Source organism: Martes martes (assembly GCF_963455335.1).
Source record: "Martes martes genome assembly, chromosome: 11".
Lineage (NCBI taxonomy): Eukaryota > Metazoa > Chordata > Mammalia > Carnivora > Mustelidae > Martes > Martes martes.
In genome coordinates this window covers 53,458,768-53,480,316 of record NC_137899.1, presented here as the reverse complement: position 1 = coordinate 53,480,316, position 21,549 = coordinate 53,458,768, and the positions used below count along the sequence as shown (strand labels likewise).

The window sequence follows — 21,549 nt, the reverse complement described above, 5'->3', positions numbered from 1 at the left end:
CCAAAGTATTTCCCAAGAAACTGCATACTGTCTGAATATACTTTAAAGATAGTATATTGATTCTATATGAAACTGGGAGCAACAGGTTCCCACTTGGGATGATTCAATTGTTTGGTCATTGATACTCAGTATTACATTTAATCCACCATAAAAATATACTCATCCATCATTGGATTTGCAGTCTTGGAGATAGATACTGCAAAACAGACACAATAAGGATGCTGAATTAAGTTAGAGTTACAAGTTACAAAGTGCTTATAATTCTTTCTGCCCGTCATGCTATTTCACTAAGCTATTTCAGATATCTGGGGTCTTACCCTTTACTGGGAACTGCATGCCCTTAGTTTAGATGACATGTTATCAGGGAAGCTTTGTCTGAAGCTCCTGGTTGGGCTATGTTCTCCTCCTCCTTATTCCAAGGGCAACCAGTTCATCCCTCTTTCTTAATATTTGCCATGCCAGGTTGAAATGTTGGATCTGTCTCACATAAGACCCCAGCATACTCAAGGGCAATAACTATGAGTTATTCTTTTTTTTAATAATGCCAGCACCTGCCTCACTCAGGACCTAAAAGATGCTAGGTGCTCAATAAATGCATTTTAAACTCAGCTCACATCAACAGCAAATAATTCCTGATACTGTAAAATTAAATGCTATATTATGTTACATACCTGTTTGCCCAATGGAATTTTGCCAAAGGAGGAGAGCAGCAAATCCAGGAAGGCTTTCTGAAGAAGTTAGGACTGCCTTTGGGTCTTCCATCTAGGAGTCCAAGAAAGAAGCGACATCATTTTCAGGAAATGGAAAATGTCATTGAGGTGGGAATGAACAAGCTGTAGGATTGGCAAGACAGAGGACTGGAGTGAAGACCATGTTCTGGAGAAAAATGGAAATAAATGTGGATAATTAAATTAGTATCACACTATAAAGTATAAGGAAAGCCCATGGGGGGAATTTGAACTAAATGCAAATATAAAATAAAATCATTAAAGCTTTTGGAATATTCAGTTAAATTTATGATATTGAGGTAGAATAAAATCCCCAAGGTCTCTTAACAGAGACCCAGATCAAACCAGTAATAGGATCAAAAGCAAAGCCCCATCCTGTGTTTCCCCCCAAACAACCAGACGGTATTTTTGGAATGTCTATTGTATATTCTTCGCTGTGGTGCCACAGAGTAACAAAAAAATTGTAATATTAAGGGCCAGTTCACAGGGAGTCCCTAAACTATCATTTGGGGAAACAGATACACGATAAAACTCCCAGGAATGAAAAAGAGAAGGAAGCAAACTCCCCACACCCACATAGCTAGAGAAGTATCAAGATCTGAAGTTTGGTGGGTCTCATGACAGTTCAATGAGAAGATATTTATATATTTTAGGGTGATTAACATAGTGAAACTGGGATTAGAGTCAGAAAATCGGGATTCAGTCCCTAAACTTGAGTGTTACCTGCTTACCATTCATTGTCCAAAATGTATATTAACGATTTCTCTCAGAGGTTTGCTGGGTGGGTTAATTTAATAGTATCTGTTCAGGTTCCTAGCATAGTAAGTGCATAGTAAGTAAATATGATTTAAGTCTGAATCTACCTGGAAGACAAATTTTGCTTACTTCAGGGTTTTCAAAAGTTGTATCCTTAGCCTTTATACAGTCAGCTGTTCTGAAACACTGCGGTCTGTGCTCTCTCCACTGAGTCTGCTTGCACAGAAACTTGGTGAAAGGAGAGCGCCTGTCCTCTGAGAAGCACCAAAGCCCCTTCCCTTTACTGTAGCTCAGACATCCTTGAGGTGCAGCAAGACAAGGCACTGTGTTCCGGGTCAGCCTGGCTCCCTCAACTTTGACACTCCCTTTCTTTTTTCTTCCCAGATGATCCTTTTCTCTGCCTGCTGCATCTGTGGACTCATTGGGGGCATCCTGAATGTTCAGTTCCTTCGGGCAGTGACAAAGAAGACCTCTTCCCTCTATCCTCTGCATCTTGCCTCCATGTCCCTTGCGTGCATCGGGATCGGCGGCTGCACCCTCTCTTCGTGGCTAACTTGTCGACTAGCCAGCTACGAACAGAGGAGGATGTTCTCAGAGAGGGAGCACTCGCTGCACCACTCCCATGAAATGGCTGAGAAAGTAAGTTTTGTACCTCTTCTGCTCACCGCTAGCATGTGACAAAGACTGCAGTCAAATCTTGGTCAGTCAACTGGCAGCTTTAGACAAGAATTTGAGGAATTGGATTTTCTACAACTTTGGCCCTATTGGGCTAAGAATAGAAATTTTGTATTATTTTTTTTCTCTGCTATTTTGGGCACACCTGTTTTCAACAGTTTCATAGCTCTCTATCTATACCAAAACACAGTTCCTAAAATAGCATTTCATAAAATAGTGAATGCCTTATAAATATGGATTTTTATGTATTATACTGAGGAAAAACACATAAAACTAAATACCCTCTCAACAATGCCAGTTTTAGAAATCTAATGAATTCCCCTTTCTAGCTCACCTCTTGTGCTTGTAAGTAGATGCATCTGATTATGTAAATTAGATTTTGAAGCATAAAAGGACCTTTTAATAAGGCAACAAAAAGCCTTGCCTACCAGTGCAGATAGTACAGTCCACATAAAGCTTCATTAAATTCTCATCTAAACTTCATGCATATTTGGGTAGCTTTTCCTATATTTTAAATAATATTCTTGCCTAATTGTTTCATAAAACTCATTCAAACAGGAAGTAACATTTATTGCTTGAAGGACAGATGATATAGTGAGCTGTCTGTGTTTCTGTTGCATTTTGCACATATTTCTTAATTCAGTTCCTGTTACTGGATCTACGAAGGAAAAGATAAAACATCTGTAAACTAAACTGGCTAAGATAATATTTCACTTGATATCATGGAAATAAAACCGCAGAATAGAAGACAGAGTAAGCAAGAGTTACTACCGCATATTCCTTCGTAATGTGATTCTGAAGAAAAAAATATGTATTCCATAGTTTTAAGTATTTCTATTTTGTATGCAATCAATACATTCAAATAAAGAGAGTAGATATTCTTAAATTGCTCCATGAAAAAAGCGATTTGGAACTGATGTACACATGTTCTTAAAAAAAAATTATGGTATAATTAGCAGGATTGATAATTTAAAGAAATGGGTTGTTAAAAATAGATTACCATTAAGTATTTGGATAGTAGCTCATTTGTGCTCTATTTTTATACTGCTGTGATTTAGTCTTTGTGTGTGTGTATGTTTGTACAATATTTATTGTATGATTGTTATATTTATATTAGAGATTGAGGGCTATTGAAATAACCGACTTGCCCAGCTGCCCGGTGGTGCCCCCGACACCAGAGTTACCTACAAGGTACGCTGATTTCTAGGGAGTTACCATGTTGTAATGTCACCGCAGGAAGCGATGCCTCTTTCTAGGAAGCCATGATGTCAGCAGATCAGTCTGGACTGATGCTGCGATGTTTGTTGCTCCTCAAAGTATCACTGTCACAAGAACTACTTTGAGGACCCAACAGAAACCTACATGGCAGAGTCTTGCAGCTTGAAAGTTGGTTGAGTATTTAAAATACTCAGCCTCCTATAAGCATCCAAACACACTCCTGTTTGGATGATTCATGACTCCTTTATTTTCTGCTACATCATGATTCTGACTCAATACCATCATTCACAGACCCGAGTTCTGTTTTTAATAATAGGTGTGTCTGATAAAGACAAACAGTATCTCCTTCATGCCAAAGTTGCATGAGCAAATGACATAAGTTTGACACTAATACAGTAAAAATGCTGTGTGAGACCTGTCTTTTGACAAAATTATCTCATGTGGTGCATTTCACATTTATTTCCTATACTTTCGTTGCTAAAAATGAATAGTCGTCATCCTTGCATTGATTAAATGATATAATTGGAAATCCAGAAAGTCTCATTGATACTATGGCCCAATGGTGGAAAGTATATCCACTTGCAAATTGTCACATTTGGTTCTGCCCAAATTTAGAACATATTCTTCTTGCCAAATTGGACATGCCTATTTGCAAATAAACTAAAAATGCTAATGCGTTTAAAACCCAATTTTTGCTCTTTTCTCCTTCTCTTGATTTTACAGTGTCCACATTAGTATGAATTTATTTAGGAAAACGCTTTTCATTTTTAAGCCTTTTAAAAACTGGATTTTTTTCTTAATGCTGCAATTAAATATTCTACATTAGATTAGTTTTTATGGTTTCTAAGCTATTTTGAGTGCAAATTCATCTAGTGAGAAGAAGAAGCACCTAAGAATCTTACTTTTATCAGTTCATTAGGAAATTGTTTTTGTACTCGTATGAGGAATAGAAAAAGCCATATGAGTAAATTTTGTTAAAGATCATTTTTGAAGAATCGCTTCTATTTAACTTTCCACCCACAGTGAGTTTTTGAATGAAGCCTCAAATCAGGTTTCCTGCTGATGAACTTAATCTCAGCCCAACAACCCCACTGTGTTTCCACGCCTACTTTTACCATCTGCATGCCCAGCGAGCCAGTCACTGAACCATCACCAGGCCACAGAAGCAGGCTGCTGGCGCCAAAAAACCTTCTTCATTTTCTGTCAGAGTCTTCATCCTAAAAGAGTTTGAGTTTCTCGGCTTTTTTCTTGTATTTTCTTGGCACCTTACCAGGGAGATATAGTGGATAGCCAGCCAGGTATGAGACTACTCCTTAGGACCTGGAAGAGGCCAGGCACTTTGCCTGGAGAGACAGAGCTTGATGTGATAGTAGGACATGTCCCCAGTGCCTCTTGTCTCCTTTCTCCCAATTTTCTTGGAAGAAGTTCCACCACATCTTTCAAAACAACAAAGTTTTCAAAAGCAAAGTTCAAAAGCCAGGCCAATTTCTACCTTCCAGTCCCTCACAGGTCCTCTCCCTGAGCAACTTTCCAAACCAGCCAAAGCAAGAAGCAAGTATCTTTATTCTATTTCATCTCCTATATTGAATTTTCTAAGAGAAGAGAGTCAAAATAGGGCATGGATACCTTTTCATTTTTCAAATAAATATTGGGAAGAATTTCTAAAGTTTACAAAAGCACACATTTCTAATTCTCCCAAATGTCAATCAAATATAAACTGATAGGCTTAAGGTAAATGAACAAGAATTTGGATTTGAATTTTCCTTACTACACTTTTGCAAATAGGCTTGTTCACATGTGGAAAGATTTTTAGATATTTTTGCTTAAATATCTTTTGTAATATGGCACACTAACCATTGTAAATGTGAATGGGCTTCACATCTCATTACCTTCTCATGTTTAGGGAGGAGTTTAATGTTCAATGATAAGTATGAATTCAAAACATCTAAATTTTTCTTAATTTAAAATTTTCTCAAATTGCAAATGGAACTTAACGTTAGTTCATCCTTTCTATCTAAGTTTTCATTTGCCTTCCATGTAGTTTTCCTTATTAGCATCCTCGTAATTGATCCCTTAAGAAACATATTAAGAGGTTTTACTATTTGTTTGGGTGGGCTTTTTTTTTTTTTTTTTTTTTTTTTACTGTATGAATGATAGTGTCATGAAAACCAATCTTCCCCACTGTGATCCATCGTTGCATATAAGCAATAATCCCCTTGTGGACCTATTTCAGTTCTTTGCAAAAAAGCCACACATTTTTCTATAGAATGAGGTAACCCCTAGGCTATGTGGGCACTTTGCTGATATGCTCAGCAGAGAAGCCAATCCAAGGGGTAAGTGTAGGCATTTAACCATCTTCTTCTTTCTAGGTGAGGTCTTTTCCAAAATAAAGTTGAGAAAGAAAAGGAGAGACTCAGGGCACTGGGGACAGACTGAAGTGTTTTTGTGCATAGAAGACTTTGGTCTAGGGGTGCCTGGGTGGCTCAGTGGGTTAAGCCTCTGCCTTCAGCTCGTGTCATGATCTCAGGGTCCTGAGATCAAGTCCTGCATCAGGCTCTCTGCTCAGTGGGGAGCCTGCTTCCCCCCCATCTCTCTCCCTGCTGCTCTGCCTACTTCTGATCTCTCTCTGTCAAACAAAATCTTAAAAAAAAAAAAAAGAAGAAGAAGAAGAAGACTTTGATCTAACAGACTATCATTTCAGCATTTTCATGTGCTCCAAGTTGCCATGAAATTTCATTTTCTCAAATGCAACAACAGTATCAATCCTTGTCCTTCCCCAAAACTCAGGAAGTTTTTCAGTGGCTTGAAATTTCTGTTTTGCAAACCCATTGACCAAATCAATATCTTACTCTGAAAGTAAATTTTAACTAATTCATCTTATTTTCCTAACAGGAAATGACAGACAACATGAGCAATGGAGGACCACAACTGATATTTAACGGAAGAGTATAACCAATGTTTTAAAGAACTGAACATTTTTTAGGATTTTCATGAGGAAAGGAAATACCAAAGGAGTAGGGGATAAAATTAAAGCAGTTCTTGTATTTGCTGTTTTCCCTCATGGGCACCCAGTATAATCATTCTCTCTCAGTTTGCCTCACTTATTTCTTCAGCTTTTTTTTTTCTTTTTTCTTTTTGGGTGAGAACCTTCCAGAAATGTTCTGGTGCAGTAATTTGAACACACATTCCAGATTGTTCTAAAGACTTCAGGGAAAAAAAAAAAGGAATGAACAGAAAGAAAAATTCATATTCTACAAAAACACTAATTGACTAGCATGAGTATTAAATTTGTAATGACATATTTCATATAAATAATCAAAAGTATAAATATCAAGAAATAACAATAAGTTATTTATGTCTTTGTTTTGAAAGACAGTGGCTTCAAGAATACCACAATTCAAAACCTCAGTAATGCCTTGTTGTAAAAACATTAAAATTATATCCAATTTGTGAATGAACTATATTTCATAATTTATTTGTAAATGACAAAAAAACCCTAAAGCATAAAAAAGAAAAATTTTTTAGAGAGACCATACTAATCTGTATGATATTTTTGCATTTTTGCACAAGGGTGAAAAGTTATAAATGAATATCATTTAAGGAAAATAAATGTTTTGATTATACTGTGCAGATTGATCTGCATGTTCATGAATGAGCCTAAGAATAAAATAACACATGTGTGTATGTGTGTGTATATATACTGTAAATATAGAAAATATATACAACATATATTTATAGCATACATGAATGTAAATAGATAATCAAAAAGAAACTGTAATGCTGTTGGGGTATTATCAGGATTCTATTCCCGAAGAGATGGAAAAGCAATTTTTCAAGGCTTTTCTATGCCCACAAAATCACATGTTTGATTTCTACTAAATTTGTTCATTTTTATTCTTTTTATTATGTCTGCTGTGTGTAAATATCATTGTGACTGATATTTATGAGGTTGAGTGATCTGAATAGTGTAGTATAAAGATAGATTATTTATCTGGCTATTTTACTATTAATGGCATTTCTGTAATAACAATGATTAATACTGATTTATAAACATAAAAACTTTAAATCACATACTTCCACATTTATTAATATAGACATAATGACTTGTGATTTTCATGATACTTACATTTCAAACACTTTGTAGCCCAATTAAATTATATAAAAGGACAGATGATGTATGCCCAAAAGGTAAAGTTATAATTAGCTTTGCTAGAATTTAATTTAAATCTTTTTAAAATTTTATTTTTTATGTAAAATAACATAAACAGACCATTTTTAAGAATATGTATATCCAAAGAACCTGAAAGAGTTCTTTGTAGAAGGAAATACAAAGATGGGCTTACATTTATGTAGTTAGATTCAGTCCTTCTTTTCCATAGGGAAATGTTAAAATAGCCACCTGTGACAATATGAATAAGCAAGAAAATAGCATGATTTTTAAAAATATTTATGAGAACACAACCTCAGATAACAGATAAAGAAATCTAATATTTTAAAATATGTGGTTCTCATTGTATTGGATACTTTCATTTTTCCCCAAAGCTAATCAATTTTCAGGTCATTTGTATGAGTTACTTATTGAACCACAGGTAAATTCAACCTTTAGTTCTCAGGATGAGAACATGTAATCATTTAGAAACAAAATATGGGTTTTAATTATGATAACAAAATAATAACTCCAGTTAATGGAAATCTGAAGGTCTTCTACTTTTAGAGTATCGTGATCATCACCTACCCTATTTAAGTTGACTCATTAAAAAATTCTGGCTGTAGATAGTCAAAAGAAATAGCTGGGCTATGGTTGTTTGCTGTAGTGTTTGAAGGCTCCTAAGTCATATGAATAACTTCAATATCCAGTAGGTTACAGAAGTTGCCCATAAATGCAACCTCAAATAGCGAATTAACATTATCACTGTTCTTTTGATGCCATCAACAGGCATAATTTTCATTACTGAAAATCTAAACTATAGATGCAGATATTTTATATATATGTGGCTCTACTGAATTTACTCAAGGATGTAGTTTTGTACTGAAGGAATAACCACTGACATCTAGGTGGCATTTCTTTGTAGACATATTTGTATAATACAGAGTTCTAATGCATCAGTAAGATGTTTTAATGCCTTTTGAAATAATTTATGAAATCACCCATCCAAGGACAAAGTAGGCATATCACTGCTTCAATATAGAGTTAAGAAGAGATGCAATCATGACAGTTACCCAAATAGGCTACTGTGTATATAACCAGACATAGATACATCTTTAAATGTAGTTCTTTTAACCCAATATTTTCAGGGCTCGGTTATTTAGAGGGATTTATTTGGATGTAGAGTGATTCTTTCTGAGATAAGTAGGGGACATTAGGAAGACATTGTTCAAGTACTTGAAAATTCAACTTTCACAACAAATTGATCTATGAACTAGAATACTTTAAGTGACTACATTATAGTTTTAGTATGAGCCTACCCTTAAGGGAAAGTAAATGAAGAAACAAAATATGTGACACTAGTGTGGTGGTATGCTGTAGAAACTAGCTACAAAAAGGTGAAGTTATTGTAAGCCTAAAAGAATAAAAGTGGATTCTGCTTGGAAACTTAAACGTGTGTGTGTGTGTTTAGTCTAAACACACACACACATACATATACAGTTGTTTAGAAGTGGAACATGGTATGATGACTCTATTGATGTGTCTATGTAATAAAATGGTGTGCTTTGAAACTGCATATGGTGTGAACTCTCTTTTCATCATAATAGAAAAAATAGTTTCCCCCACTAGGTTCTGGGGGGACAGAATTGTCCCCTAGATTGGCAGGGGACAGGGTGCCGTGAGTGAAGAGGAGAGAGAGTCCCAGCGTGTGGATATGGAATTCAGACAGGGTATTTTCTGAGACGGGAAATGTAGAGAAGGAGTGGTTGAAGATGCAGGACAAAATGAACATAAGAAAGTGAGGTCCCCTGGAGGCAGGCATTGATAAGATACACATTGTAGGAGACAGATTTAGCTATAGATAGGACTGAAGTTGCAAGGGATCTCACAGATAAAATCACAATATTCAGAGAACTCTGCTGACCTGGTGCTTGTCAAATTGTTGCTACTGGCTTTTGGGGTGGACAGTAATTGTGCAAACTGCCTTTTACATTTTAAGCCATTAAGCATCTCTGGTCGCGCATCTAGTAAATGTCAGGAGGATACCCCAGGACAAACACAAATGTCCTAACAAATTTTCACTTCTCTCTTTGGCAGGTAAGTATTGCCTCCTAATTGAGAGCCACTGAGGAAAACCCTAGAACACAATCCAAAGCAGCCTATGTTAACGCTACGTAGAAATGTAGACGTGAATTGCTCAGGGTCATAAACTCACTTTTCTAAGGTCTACCTATATTCTCTGATAGTGTAGCCACTACCTAACCATGTGTGATTAAATGTATATATAAATTAATCAAAACAAAATTAAGTATTCAGTTTCTCAGCTGAATAGAGCTAGCCACATTCCAGGTACTCAATAACCACACAGGGTAAACATCACCTCAGAAAGTCTTATCGGTCAATGCTATTCAAAACCACAGTCTTTATCATTAAAATAAAATGTAAAAAAATTGGTAAACTCTCCATGAAATTTGAAGTTGATGGACCAGTTAAGTCCATAGACCAAGAAGAACAAGGAAAAATACAGTGTAGGCCAAATCCATAATAAAGTCTAAAAGTTGCTAGAGTTTTCATGTTTAAAAAAAAATTCTGTTCATAGAAATATTCCAGTAAATAACTAAATATTTTGTGTTTGACAGGTAAAATGAGATGTTGTGTAACTTCTATTTTTGAAGAAATTTACTCAGCCTATTACCATGCGTCAATGAAAAATTCTGCATTTCTTATGCTTGGGAAGGTGAGAACAACAATCTGTGGTCCTCTACTTTTTTCACTGACTTAAGCTCAAAAGTGGCATGTTTAGAAACCGTATGTCCAAGGTGGCATTTTCAAAGATTATTTAGCAAACATGTTTCAGAAATTTAGATAGAGCATCTTAAGTACCATTTGGTTAGAACACGGTTTCCAAATAAAGTTTCAGAACTTGGCATCACTTCATTCTTGTCCTCCTTAAATCATTTTCCTGGAAACATATGTAATACTTCTTACTCAAAGTCTGTGACAGCCAAGAAATTCAATTATTCTAAAACCATAAATCACAGGTTGTGAGTTACTCAGAGTAGAGGAAACCAATTCAGAAATTGCTTGAAATGTGGATGCCTAGTAAAATTATACAAAAGTGTTTTTTTATTATTCTTTATGCCAGGAAAAATATTTACTGAATATAAGATTCTTTTACTAGGAATGTATTTCCCAGGAAATGTATTATAAAAAGTCAAACTCTAAATCTAAACAAATTGATTTCAATATTTTAATGGTTCAACATTGTCCTTATTAACTAGTTATAAGGAGTTATAATATAATAAGTTATATAATAAGTTATAATAAGTAGCCTTCATTTAACTAGAAATCCTTAAGAACTAGGTTCCATCTTTAAACTTTCCTTCACATCAGCTAGGGACTTTTGATTTCAAAGTTTTTTCTTCATTAACCCCCAGAGGCTCTACTCTCTTAGCCACATAATATATTGGAAGCCCTACTCCAAAAGCCAAAATATACTATGCTACTGAAAATTGCCAGAGAGACTAGAATTTGGCCGGAGCTTCACAGAAAATTCTAAAATCTTGTCAAATTTGCATAAAGTGTTTAGCTAACCTCAAGGAATCAGGACTCATGACTGCTCCTTGTTACTAATCAATCAGGATATTTGTCCTCCCTTCCTCACTAAGACAGGGGTCCTCCAATGTCATTTCACAACATCCTGATGGAGGACTGGAAGATATCCCTTGGGCTCTTCAAGATCATTGCTCAGGAAAGAAAAGCTACAGATCCCTTTGTGGGGGGCTCTACCATCCCTCTCCCTGTCCCTCATTGTCAATCAGCCAAGGAAAGATGTGATACTCAGTCTTACTCATACATAAGTCCTTGAAGTGTACAAATGCTGTCTAGATGTGCACCTCACTCCTTAATATCTAAAATATCTTTTGAGATCTGGACTTCTGTGTCTTTTTTATCTTCTAATTATATCAACACTTTTACATTGATCTTTGAGAAGAAAATTTTAAACTTAATAAGAAGGTTCTAGGTCTTCTAAGATAAAACAAATTGTGGAAAGAATGTTGTTTCCAAGACAGCAGAGTAAGTAGTGATAATACTAGCCTAGTGCTATCTATCAATAAAAAGGACAGTAGTGCAGCAGGTGAAAACCATTTATCAAGGGTTTTGATAATGTGCATCAACTATAAATGTGAATATTCCTCAATCATATTAATACAATTTATTTAACATGAAATGTGGATAACGTGGTAAGACATTATTAATATTTCACCTGAAAGGTAAGGTCCTTTCTTGCTGTACCCATGAATCTTAGAGCTACTCAATCATATCATGTAACTTATATACCCTCAAGTCCATAAAACCATAACTCCATCCCCTTGGAACCATGGCCCTTTATTTGTTCAGCTTCTTCTGATTTCAGATCCAAATTTCTGGTTCTGTGGCAGTGCTTTGATTTCAGTTTCTGGGGCCTGCATTTGAACCTGAGACTTTAATCTATGTAGTTGTCAAGTTTTGACCGCTACAGCTACTCACCTCACTCTAGGCACTAGGATTTGTTTAACGGGTCTCCCTACCCCGGAACTAGCTGGTGAAATCCAGCGTTGGTCACCAAGCGGGCAGCAGCTAGTGACGAAAGCAGCTTCAACCAAAATGTTAGTCACCAGCAGACAGGCGTGTGCTCCAACTGGAAACGGGAATGCAAAAGAAGGATCCCAGACAACTAAAGAGAAAACGGGAGCTCTCCATATCTTGAATATAAAGAGGATGGAAAATCTATGAGGTCATTGGAGACAGGCAGGAAGCCGTGAGTGAGAAACTGAGGCAAGATTATTTTTCCCCTGGGTTTCTTGGGGGGGATGGGATCAGCAAGCTATAGAAAAAACTAATTTTGTCACGAACAAAATTTTGCCTTCATTAATCAGGTAAGTTTATTGCTTGTAGTATCTGTCATTTTCTTCTTTTAAATCTCTAGCTTAGCCTACTCATCTGTGCCAAGAACATAGGAGGAAGAGGTTTTGTTCAAGGGAGCTGACACTTGATATAGTGTTTGTCTAAAGCCAGTATGTGCATGACAGCAGGAATCACAAGAAACATCAAGGGAAAGTGAGACACAAGGGAAGTTTTCATTAGTCATTGGTCCTTCTCAACTAGGAACACTCCTTTAAGTGTGAATATTGGAGGTCTAGATTTTTATTTTATTGAGAAATTGTGGTTTTTATGTAATACCTTCCCTTGTAATGTTCTGCTTGGTGTTGCATTCTTTCACAACTGGGAAAGTCCCCTTTGCCACGGGATAAAGATGAATTCATCATTGTAATAATTTCCAAAGCGCAGAAGTATTAAGAGCCCCCTGTGGCCATGAGAGGGAGTCTAGATATGATCCATGAATATGCATTTTGTTTAATGACTTGGGAGTAAATTGTGTATCAAAATACATCGTGTCTAATTTTCATTTTTATCTACTTTCCACCCTCAAACTTTCCATATCACATTCTTTGGAATGTATTTAGTGTCAAGGATCTGTGAATTCATGCCCACACAGACTCTGCAGGCAGCAGGTGGTTTATTAAACTACAGCTTTAAGGTAATGGTAAAAAAAAAAAAAAAAAAAAAAAAAAGGAAATGGTTTTCTATTTTTGTTCTGCAGTGAGCTAAAGGCAGATGGAACTAAATGAGAATGTCCAAAGGTATTCTTGAAAGCACCATGGTTAATATTACTGGCTAATTCCTTGGATTTGAAAACCTTTTGAAAGATGTTGAAACTTTGTTGCAGTAAAATCTAGTTGGGGGACACCTGGGTGGCTCATTTGGTTAAGCCTCTGCCTTCAGCTCAGATCACGATCCCAGGGTTCTGGGATAGAGCCCAGCATCAGGCTCCCTGCTCAGTGGAGAGTCTGCTTCTCCCTCTCCCTCCGTCTGCAGCGCCCCCTGCTTGTGCTCTCTCTCTTTCACTAACTCTCTCTATGTGTCAATTAAATAAATAAAATCCTTTTTTTTAAAAAGTCCATTTGGAAAGGAACTAGGGCCTTAGAAGAAATACCAGCCATAGGCCTCAAAGGACAGTAAATTATATGAAGATGATATCATAGCTTCAGAAAGGAGCCCCGCCACCCATCTTATACCTCCTTTACTCCTCCCCAACCAACAGTGGTTCTCAAGACTATATACACACACACACACGTTTACTATTTTTTCTTTGTTTTAAAAAAAAATTTCATTCCAGTACAGTTAAGACACAGTGTTAAAGTATTTTCGGGTTTACAACCGAGTGATGCAACAACTCCATACATCACAGACATCAGCCAGTGCTCACCATCACAAGCGCATTCTCTAACCCCATCACCTATTCCCCTCCCCCCCGTCCCCCCACCCACCTCCTATCTGGTAACCATCAGTTTGTTCTCTATAGTTGAGTCTGTTTCTTGTTTTCTCTTTCTCTCTCTCTCAAATCTCTCTCTCTTTCTCCCTTGCTCATTCGTTTTATTTCTTAGATTCCACATGAAATGATATGGCATTTGTCTTTCTCTGACTGACTTATTTCCCTAAGTGTGCTACTGGGTATTTATCCCAAAGTACAAAAGCACGAATTCAAAGGCATCCATGCCCTCCTATGTTAACAGCAGTATTATTTACAATAGCCAAATTAGGGAAGTAACCCAAGTGTCCATCAATAGATGAATAGATAAAGAAGATGTGGTATATGGTCTCTGTCGTTGCCTTTCTGTTAATAATTGATACCTAGATAGATACTTGCAACCTCAAGTAAGTGGAGTTGAAAATTAATATGACTTTATATTCTAGGTAATAATCAGAGCATCTAAACTATAGCCAAGAGATAAAATCCAAGCACACAGATCAAGGTGTTTAAACATTATTGTATTTTGTTACCACAAAAGTGAGAAAGACACAATTCCATTGTTAGGGAGTGAGAATACAATGACTATTTGTGGTCTTTTGCTCTTGTTATTTCCCCCATAAGTACCTACTATGATTTACAAATACAATAATTAACACTGTAAAAACTATTTATACATTACGAATAAAAGAGGTTGCCTCTAGACTGAAGTGGTTGAGCAAACACTGCCTCTTCATGGGAACCAGTGCTTTATATGTGTTCTTGGAAAAATTCTGAACTAAAACAAAAGTTAATAAAACATTTTTCAGGTAGGAAGGCAATTGAGGCAAAGCAGTGTTTAAGATAAAATGATGACAGCGATAAAGAATTTTTGCATGCCTTCTCTTATTTACAGAAGAAAATGTGGCTTATTTGTTGTTAATTTAAATGGTTGTGCCTCCTATTTCAGCAATGGAATTGAAGGAGGATTTAACGATGCCTGAGAGAGAATGGAATACGCACACATGTTAATACAAATAAGAATACCACCTGAATTGTTTCCCTTCCTTCCTGAAGATAGTTCTGTACTCCTTGGAAATAACCATATTTTGACTTAATTTTGTTAAGTTCCAACGTACAACTTACCATAATGTTATCCCTTTCAGTACCATCTAGAAGGGTACATAAACTGAAGTTTTTCATTCAGTTTACAAAATGTGTGGGAATTAACCACTGGCATTCTACCTCTCTGAGTCTATGTAAATTGTATACTATTTTATGCTACTTATTTTGCAAACTCTACCGTGTTTGCTAAATCACATGGAAGAAATAATCAGCTACATTGTTCATTACTACTGCATTTATGTCAGTTATACCTGAATAAAAATGATCAGTTCAGAACCTCTCTCCTGCTTTTCAAGTTGCTTTGAGGCACTGGTTCCCAAAGTTCGCAGGTATTAACAATCACCTGGAGGGTTTGGTAAACAGATTACTGAGCTCCATTCCCAGAGTTCTGATTCAGTAAGCCTAGGGTGGGGCCTGAGGATTTGCATTTCTAACCACATTTCAGGTGGTGCTGATGACAACCAGGGACCTGACGTTAAGGATGAGTGCAACCAAACCCAAACCCAAATCCTGATGGACTTCCTGATGGACACATGGTAAAAGCCAGTCACTGGGACATCAGGTATGTCGCAAGGAAAAGGTCTATTTGAGAGGGAGTAAACCAGGAAACCAGAGGACAAATCTCAAATCCAGTTGCCTGAAGGGGAAGAGAACAAGTTGTTTTTTGCGGTTGTTTTTTTTTTTAAGATTGTATTTATTTATTTGACAGAGATCACAAGTAGGCTGAGAGGCAGGCTGAGGACAGAGAGATGGGGGAGCAGACTCCCTGCTGAGCAGAGAGCCCGACTCGGGGCTGGATCCCAGGACCCCAGGATCATGACCTGAGCCAAAGGCAGAGGCTTTAACCCACTAAGCCACCCAGGCGCCCCTGAGAACAAGTTTTTATAATTATGGGGGTTGAGATTATATACATGTTGATGGAAAGGGCAGGAAAACAGATGACTATTCATGAAGAAAGATGGAGCACATGCATTGAGCAAAAGTATATATAACAGACATCCCACATTCACTTTGCGCTGGAGACTTAACACCGGTGAGGCGAAATTTAGCCCCTGAGGTCAGAAAGTTATGTTAGGCCAAGGAGAAGGGACTGTGGGCATGCTCCGAGAGCCAGTATAAAATGGTGGAGTCTTGGGCTCCTTATCTCTGGTAAGGAATGCAGGGTGCTGTATGTTCATAGGCTGGAGCTTTATCGGTTGACCTGGAGTCCAGGCTTCTGCAGAGACAGTTACTGAGTTTGTTAGTGGAGTCTGAAAAGACACAATAGCTTAATGGGAGGAAACCGTTCTCTGGAAAACAAGCTTTCCCCTGCTAGTTTCAACCTCATTAATCCTATGGGGCATGATTTCACTACCAATAAAACATTACCTTATTAAATAAAGCAGCTGGGTTTTAACTTACGGACAGATACATCTGAATGACTTCATTTCTATGGATTTTCAGCAACAGCTACAGTTTGCAAAATGTTCGCAACATTGTATATCCGCTAAAATATAATGTACTCTCATTGTTTTTCCTTAGTGTAAGCATGGTGCACTTCTGTTAATTCAGCAATCTAATAAGCACGTAGGAAGAACATTCAGAGTTAAAAATTGATGCCAGGTCCTTTTTTTGAGGGATTGTAAGTTAAAAACAAACTGTCAATATACAGGTGCTTTGATTCTTGCCACTCCGCAATACTTTGGGCTAAAGCGAAACTTTAGAAACTTAAAGCTCACAGTTGCCATCTGCTGACATATTTGTGAATTACATGTAGTTAGCATCAACCAGTAGCTGCTTGATACATTAGTATCCTGTTCAGATTTTTTTTTGGTGTAATTTCCAAAACTCATTAGGCAAATTTTATTTTTTTAAAATATTTTATTTATTTATATGACAGATCACAAGTAGGCAGAGAGGCAGGCAGAGAGAGGGGGGAGGAAGCAGGCTCCCTGCTGAGCAGAGATCCTGATGCGGGGCTCCATTCCAGGACCCTGAGATCATGACCTGAGCCAAAGGCAGAGGCTTTAACCCACAGAGCCACCCAGGCGCCCCTCATTAGGCAAATTTTAAACCATTTCCTGCGCCCCCAAAACTATTCTCAAACTAAGCATATTTATTTCAAACAACTAGTTTGTACTGAAGATACTTTAACTATCCCTACTGACAAATGAAATTTCAGGAGTGCATGGGTGGCTCAGTCAGTTAAGCATCAGACTCTTGATTGTGGCACAGGTCATGATCTCAGGGTGGTGGTATCAAACCTCCCATAGGGGTCCACACTCAGCTGGAATCTGTTTGAGATTCTCTTCTTCCTCACCCTCTACCCCTCCCTCCACTAGCCTGTTCTTTCTGAAATAAATACATAAATCTTTTTTTAAAAACTATCAAAATTGCACATTTTTATCTCAGTAAACACAGTTCACAGCTAGAGTGAATTTTATCAATAAAATATTTTAAGAGGATACTATATTGAAATCTTTGTTTTAAGCTGAATCAAATGTTTATGTATATGAATTGCTTGTATGGGTAGTACCTTGAAGAGGAGCTGAAATTAATCATATTAGTAACATCAGAACCAAACAAAAAATTCATTCCCAGATGGGACGCCTGGGTGGCTCAGTGGGTTAAAGCCTCTGCCTTCGGCTCGAGTTGTGATCCTGGGGTCCTGGGATCGAGCCCCACATCGGGCTCTCTGCTCAGTGGGGAGCCTGCTTCCCCCCCCCCACCCCCTGCCTACTTGTGATTGCTGTTTGTCAAATAAATAAAATCTTAAAAAAAATTCATTCCCAGAGATGGGGCCAAGTTATTCTCCAACGTTTATTCAAACTTTTATATGAATGTTCTTCGTAGGTCCAGGACTCTGCTCTTCATTCAAGGAAGTTATAAGCTCCTGCTCCCAAGTTCAGCTTTACAGCTTTCATCAGGCTAAAACAGGCATATTAAAACTGATGTGTTGACCATGGACTCCTAAAAGTCTCGATCAAAATCATGCGCGGATGTAAGGAAAGCAAACCTACTCTAGCCTGCTAGAGAATGAGACCCATGGAGTTGCCCACACCTGACTACAGATGCTTGAGTGAGTCCTGCTAGGCCCAGGCCAGATTTGTATTCGTAGAATCACAAATTGAATTAGTGATTGCTCTTAAAGCCACCAGATTTGAGGATGGTTTGTTATGCGGCAAAACCCAACTGATGCAATGCCATTTTTACCTGCACTGTCCTTCATCTAAAACTATTTTGTGTAAACCTTTCTACATCAATCTTTCTAATTCCATTTTTTCAGTAAAGTCTAATAATTTCAGTTTTTGTTTTTTTTTCTGTAAAAAGAAAGAACTTGCCTAATAATGTTACATACCTAGTAAGTGGCAGAGCCAGGATTCAGGCTCACACAATGTAGTTTTAGCCCCAGGATCCTCACCTCACACTATATTAAACTGTCTAAGAATTGACGATATCTTGTAACAAACCAAATTGCCAGCAATAGGAATCCGTTCCCTCATTAAGTTTCTCCTTTAAGAAATATAAAACAATGCACACTCATTACAATGAAAATTCACACTTTAAAAAGTCATTAACTCACCCTTAAGAGATAAGTAATATTAACACATAGTGTTTATACATCCAGATTCTCTTCTAATCATGTACGTGTGCATATTTTCCATAAAAATCAGAACACGTGCAAGAAGTTACTTTGTAACTTATTCCAGCAAACTACCGATGATTGCACATTTACATTGCTCCAGGGATTCGCTGATTGTGAGAAATAGAAACGCACTAACATCATATATTGTGAATGTGTGCATGTTGGGAGTTGGGGGGAGGTCGATGGTAAAAAGAGAAAAAAATCCAGAGAGTTGCAGGAATACTGATATCTCTATCAGTATTTTTTTTTTGGTGGTGGTGGGGGGGTGTCAGTGGACATGGATACTAAGTCACATCCAATCTTCTTTCTTATAGAAAAGGGCTTATCTTCGCGCATGCTTGACTTTGACTTGACAGGGCTTTTCATGAGACAGAGACCAGCAATGCCTGACTTCCTGGGCCATTTTGATCAAATTTTAGTAAAAAAATAGTACAGTCCAACTATAGTCCCGTGGTCAAATAAACCTTGTGAATTTGTGTGGGATGGGAGATAGGTGGGAGGAATCTCATTGTACTTTTTTTTCTTCTCTGGGTAGTAGATGAAACAGGTTACTTTGGTAAATTAACTCCATAATGGTGAACATTTATATGTATTCTTTTATTCTTTTAAATCTTGCAGATTGTGGATAGCAGCTAACAGTCAAGCCAGAATTTTAAAAAACTAAAAAGTAGAAAACAATTTTCAAAACCAAATAAGCCAATTTCTTAAGAGCACACAAAGGGTTATAAAACTACCTATTATTTAAAATTTGTGCAAAATCATTGCTGGGGTAGTTTATTTTTATTTTTTTTAAAAGATTTTATTTATGTATTTAACAGAGAGTGAGATTATAAGTAGGCAGAGGCAGGCAGAGGGGGAGGCGGAAGCAGGCTCCCTGCTGAGCAGAGAGCCTGATGCGGGGCTCGATCCCAGGACCCTGAGATCATGACCTGAGCCGAAGTCAGAGGCTTAACCCACTGAGCCACCCAGGGACCCCTGGGGTAGTTTATTTTAAGTAAGTTTTGTTTTGGCTCAATTGTCCTGATGCCCAGCTTATTGTTTTTACTACATTGCTTTGGACAAATTGTTTTCATTCAATTCACCTGCAGAGAATCTACATGCATCTTGGCTCCAAGGAGAAGTTTTGATTTAACTGGTCTGGGGATGTTGTTAAGGCATCAAATTCTGGTTGGTTTGTTTGGTTGGTTGGTTATTTATTTTTTTATTATTATCTTCAATTAGCCAGCATATAGTAGTACATCACTAGGTTTTGATGTAGTGTTCAAGGATTCATTAGTTGTGTGTAACACCCAGTGCTAATCACCACACGAAAGGCATCATCAGATTTTAAAGCTCCTCAGGTGATCTTAATGTGTAGCCAAAGCTGAAAACACTAAACAAAGGGGTCCTGCCTAGGGCTCTTGCAGAACTTTCCAATCAAATCCAAGTAAAGGCTGTTAAATTTCCTATTCATGGACTTATGTTTATCACTGGGCTTTGGGAGCAATTTCATTGCAGTAATATCTCATGCTGAATTTGAAATCAAAGAATACTAGAGAGAGTGTTTTTCAATTATCTTATTTGAACTTCCTACCATTTCTTTAGTGATCAGGGTAGGTACATTATTTTTATCCCCATTTTACAGGCATAAATGTGAATTGAGAGGTTTAGAGGCTTTTGCAGTACCTAGGGGAGGTGGAGATGTGTTAGAAGTCACACCACTAAATGCTATGCATTTCTCTTGGCACTTACACAGTGTAATCCTGTTGTATATTTATGTTTAGATCCTATTTCCTCATTAGACTCTGAGCTTTTTGTCGCCTGCAATTTCTTTCATTCATTAACTCATTCCTATGCATTTGGCTGTTTTGTTTTATTTTGAGTCATAGAGGTTTGCAGAGGTGAAAAAGTCAGTTATCATGGTCCCTGCCCTAAGTGAGCTTTGGAGTCTAGGAAGGAACAGTCAGACAAGTAGGCAACTGACATAACATTAACATAAAAAGAAGTGCTTGATGGTGGTAATGTACAAAAGTGGGGGAAACAATCCCCTATCTTGAATTAGATGGGGACAGGGGAAGAGGGATAGGATGGTAGTACACTGCAGAGGAAGAGAATGCAAAAATCTAAGCTAAAATTTGACATATGAGTACAGTGTTTCCATTTGAGAGAAGTCACTATATTCCCAGGTAGCAGGAGCTGGTGAAAATGGGAGCAAGATGAAAGTAAATCAATGGTGGTTGGTGGGGGGGGGGGCTAACAGATAATGTAAAGTGGGGAGTGTGATGAATGAAACTACTGCTGGGCTGGCAGCAGACCTTAATATGGTCTTGTAAGTAATTTAAGAGCCATATTAAGGAGTTTGTGCTATCCTGAGGAAACTGGGGTTCCTATGTGGACAAGTCATAGTTATATTTGTATTTCAGAGAAGGTGCTCCAGAGGATCCTCTTGACCACAGGGTTAAACTTCCACAGGCACTTCTGTAGTTTTGGAAGCGAGGACAGATGTAAGTATCTGAATAGACTAATATCTCCGCTTTGGACCCCGCAAGCCTTGGGGTACAAGAGAGTACAAGAGAGGCTCCAAGGATAACAGCTGAACTGAGCCATTTGGGAAGTGGTGGTTAAGATTTACTGAATGAGTTGTTACAGAATGAGCAGAGAGTCCAGACGGGAAAGAGGGTTTATTTTAGGATGTGTTGTATTTGAGGCATCTGAGCTGCTTTTTAGGATTGGATTCCCTGCAGAAAATATATATATTCCCTAAAATTTTAAAGTTTATTATTGTATTTTCCACACTTGTAAAACTTACCAGACCACCTTACTACTGGAAATTATCAAAGTGTAAGCCCCTATTAAACCCACGTACTAAATCCAAAGAGGACGTTAGCGAAAATAAAAGCTTGCCCGCCTTAAAGAGAGGACGTGGTGGCTGGTCTTCCTTCCAGCATGCTCAATACATAAGCAC

The 21,549-nt window shown here is 37.5% G+C and overlaps 1 protein-coding gene across 2 annotated transcripts in view; it reads left to right on the top strand.

The window, feature by feature from the left end:
• The window catches only part of TMEM196 (transmembrane protein 196), a gene marked incomplete at both ends in the record, with an annotated part of 48,795 nt that extends 42,466 nt beyond the window's left edge, over positions 1 to 6,329 (top strand). For both annotated transcript variants that reach the window (XM_080818944.1, XM_080818943.1), the window contains 2 exons: positions 1,869 to 2,123; positions 6,270 to 6,329. In XM_080818944.1, the coding sequence (XP_080675070.1) occupies positions 1,869 to 2,123; positions 6,270 to 6,329 (315 nt within the window). The remainder of the gene's footprint in view (positions 1 to 1,868; positions 2,124 to 6,269) is intronic.
• Between the last annotated feature and the right edge of the window lie 15,220 nt (positions 6,330 to 21,549).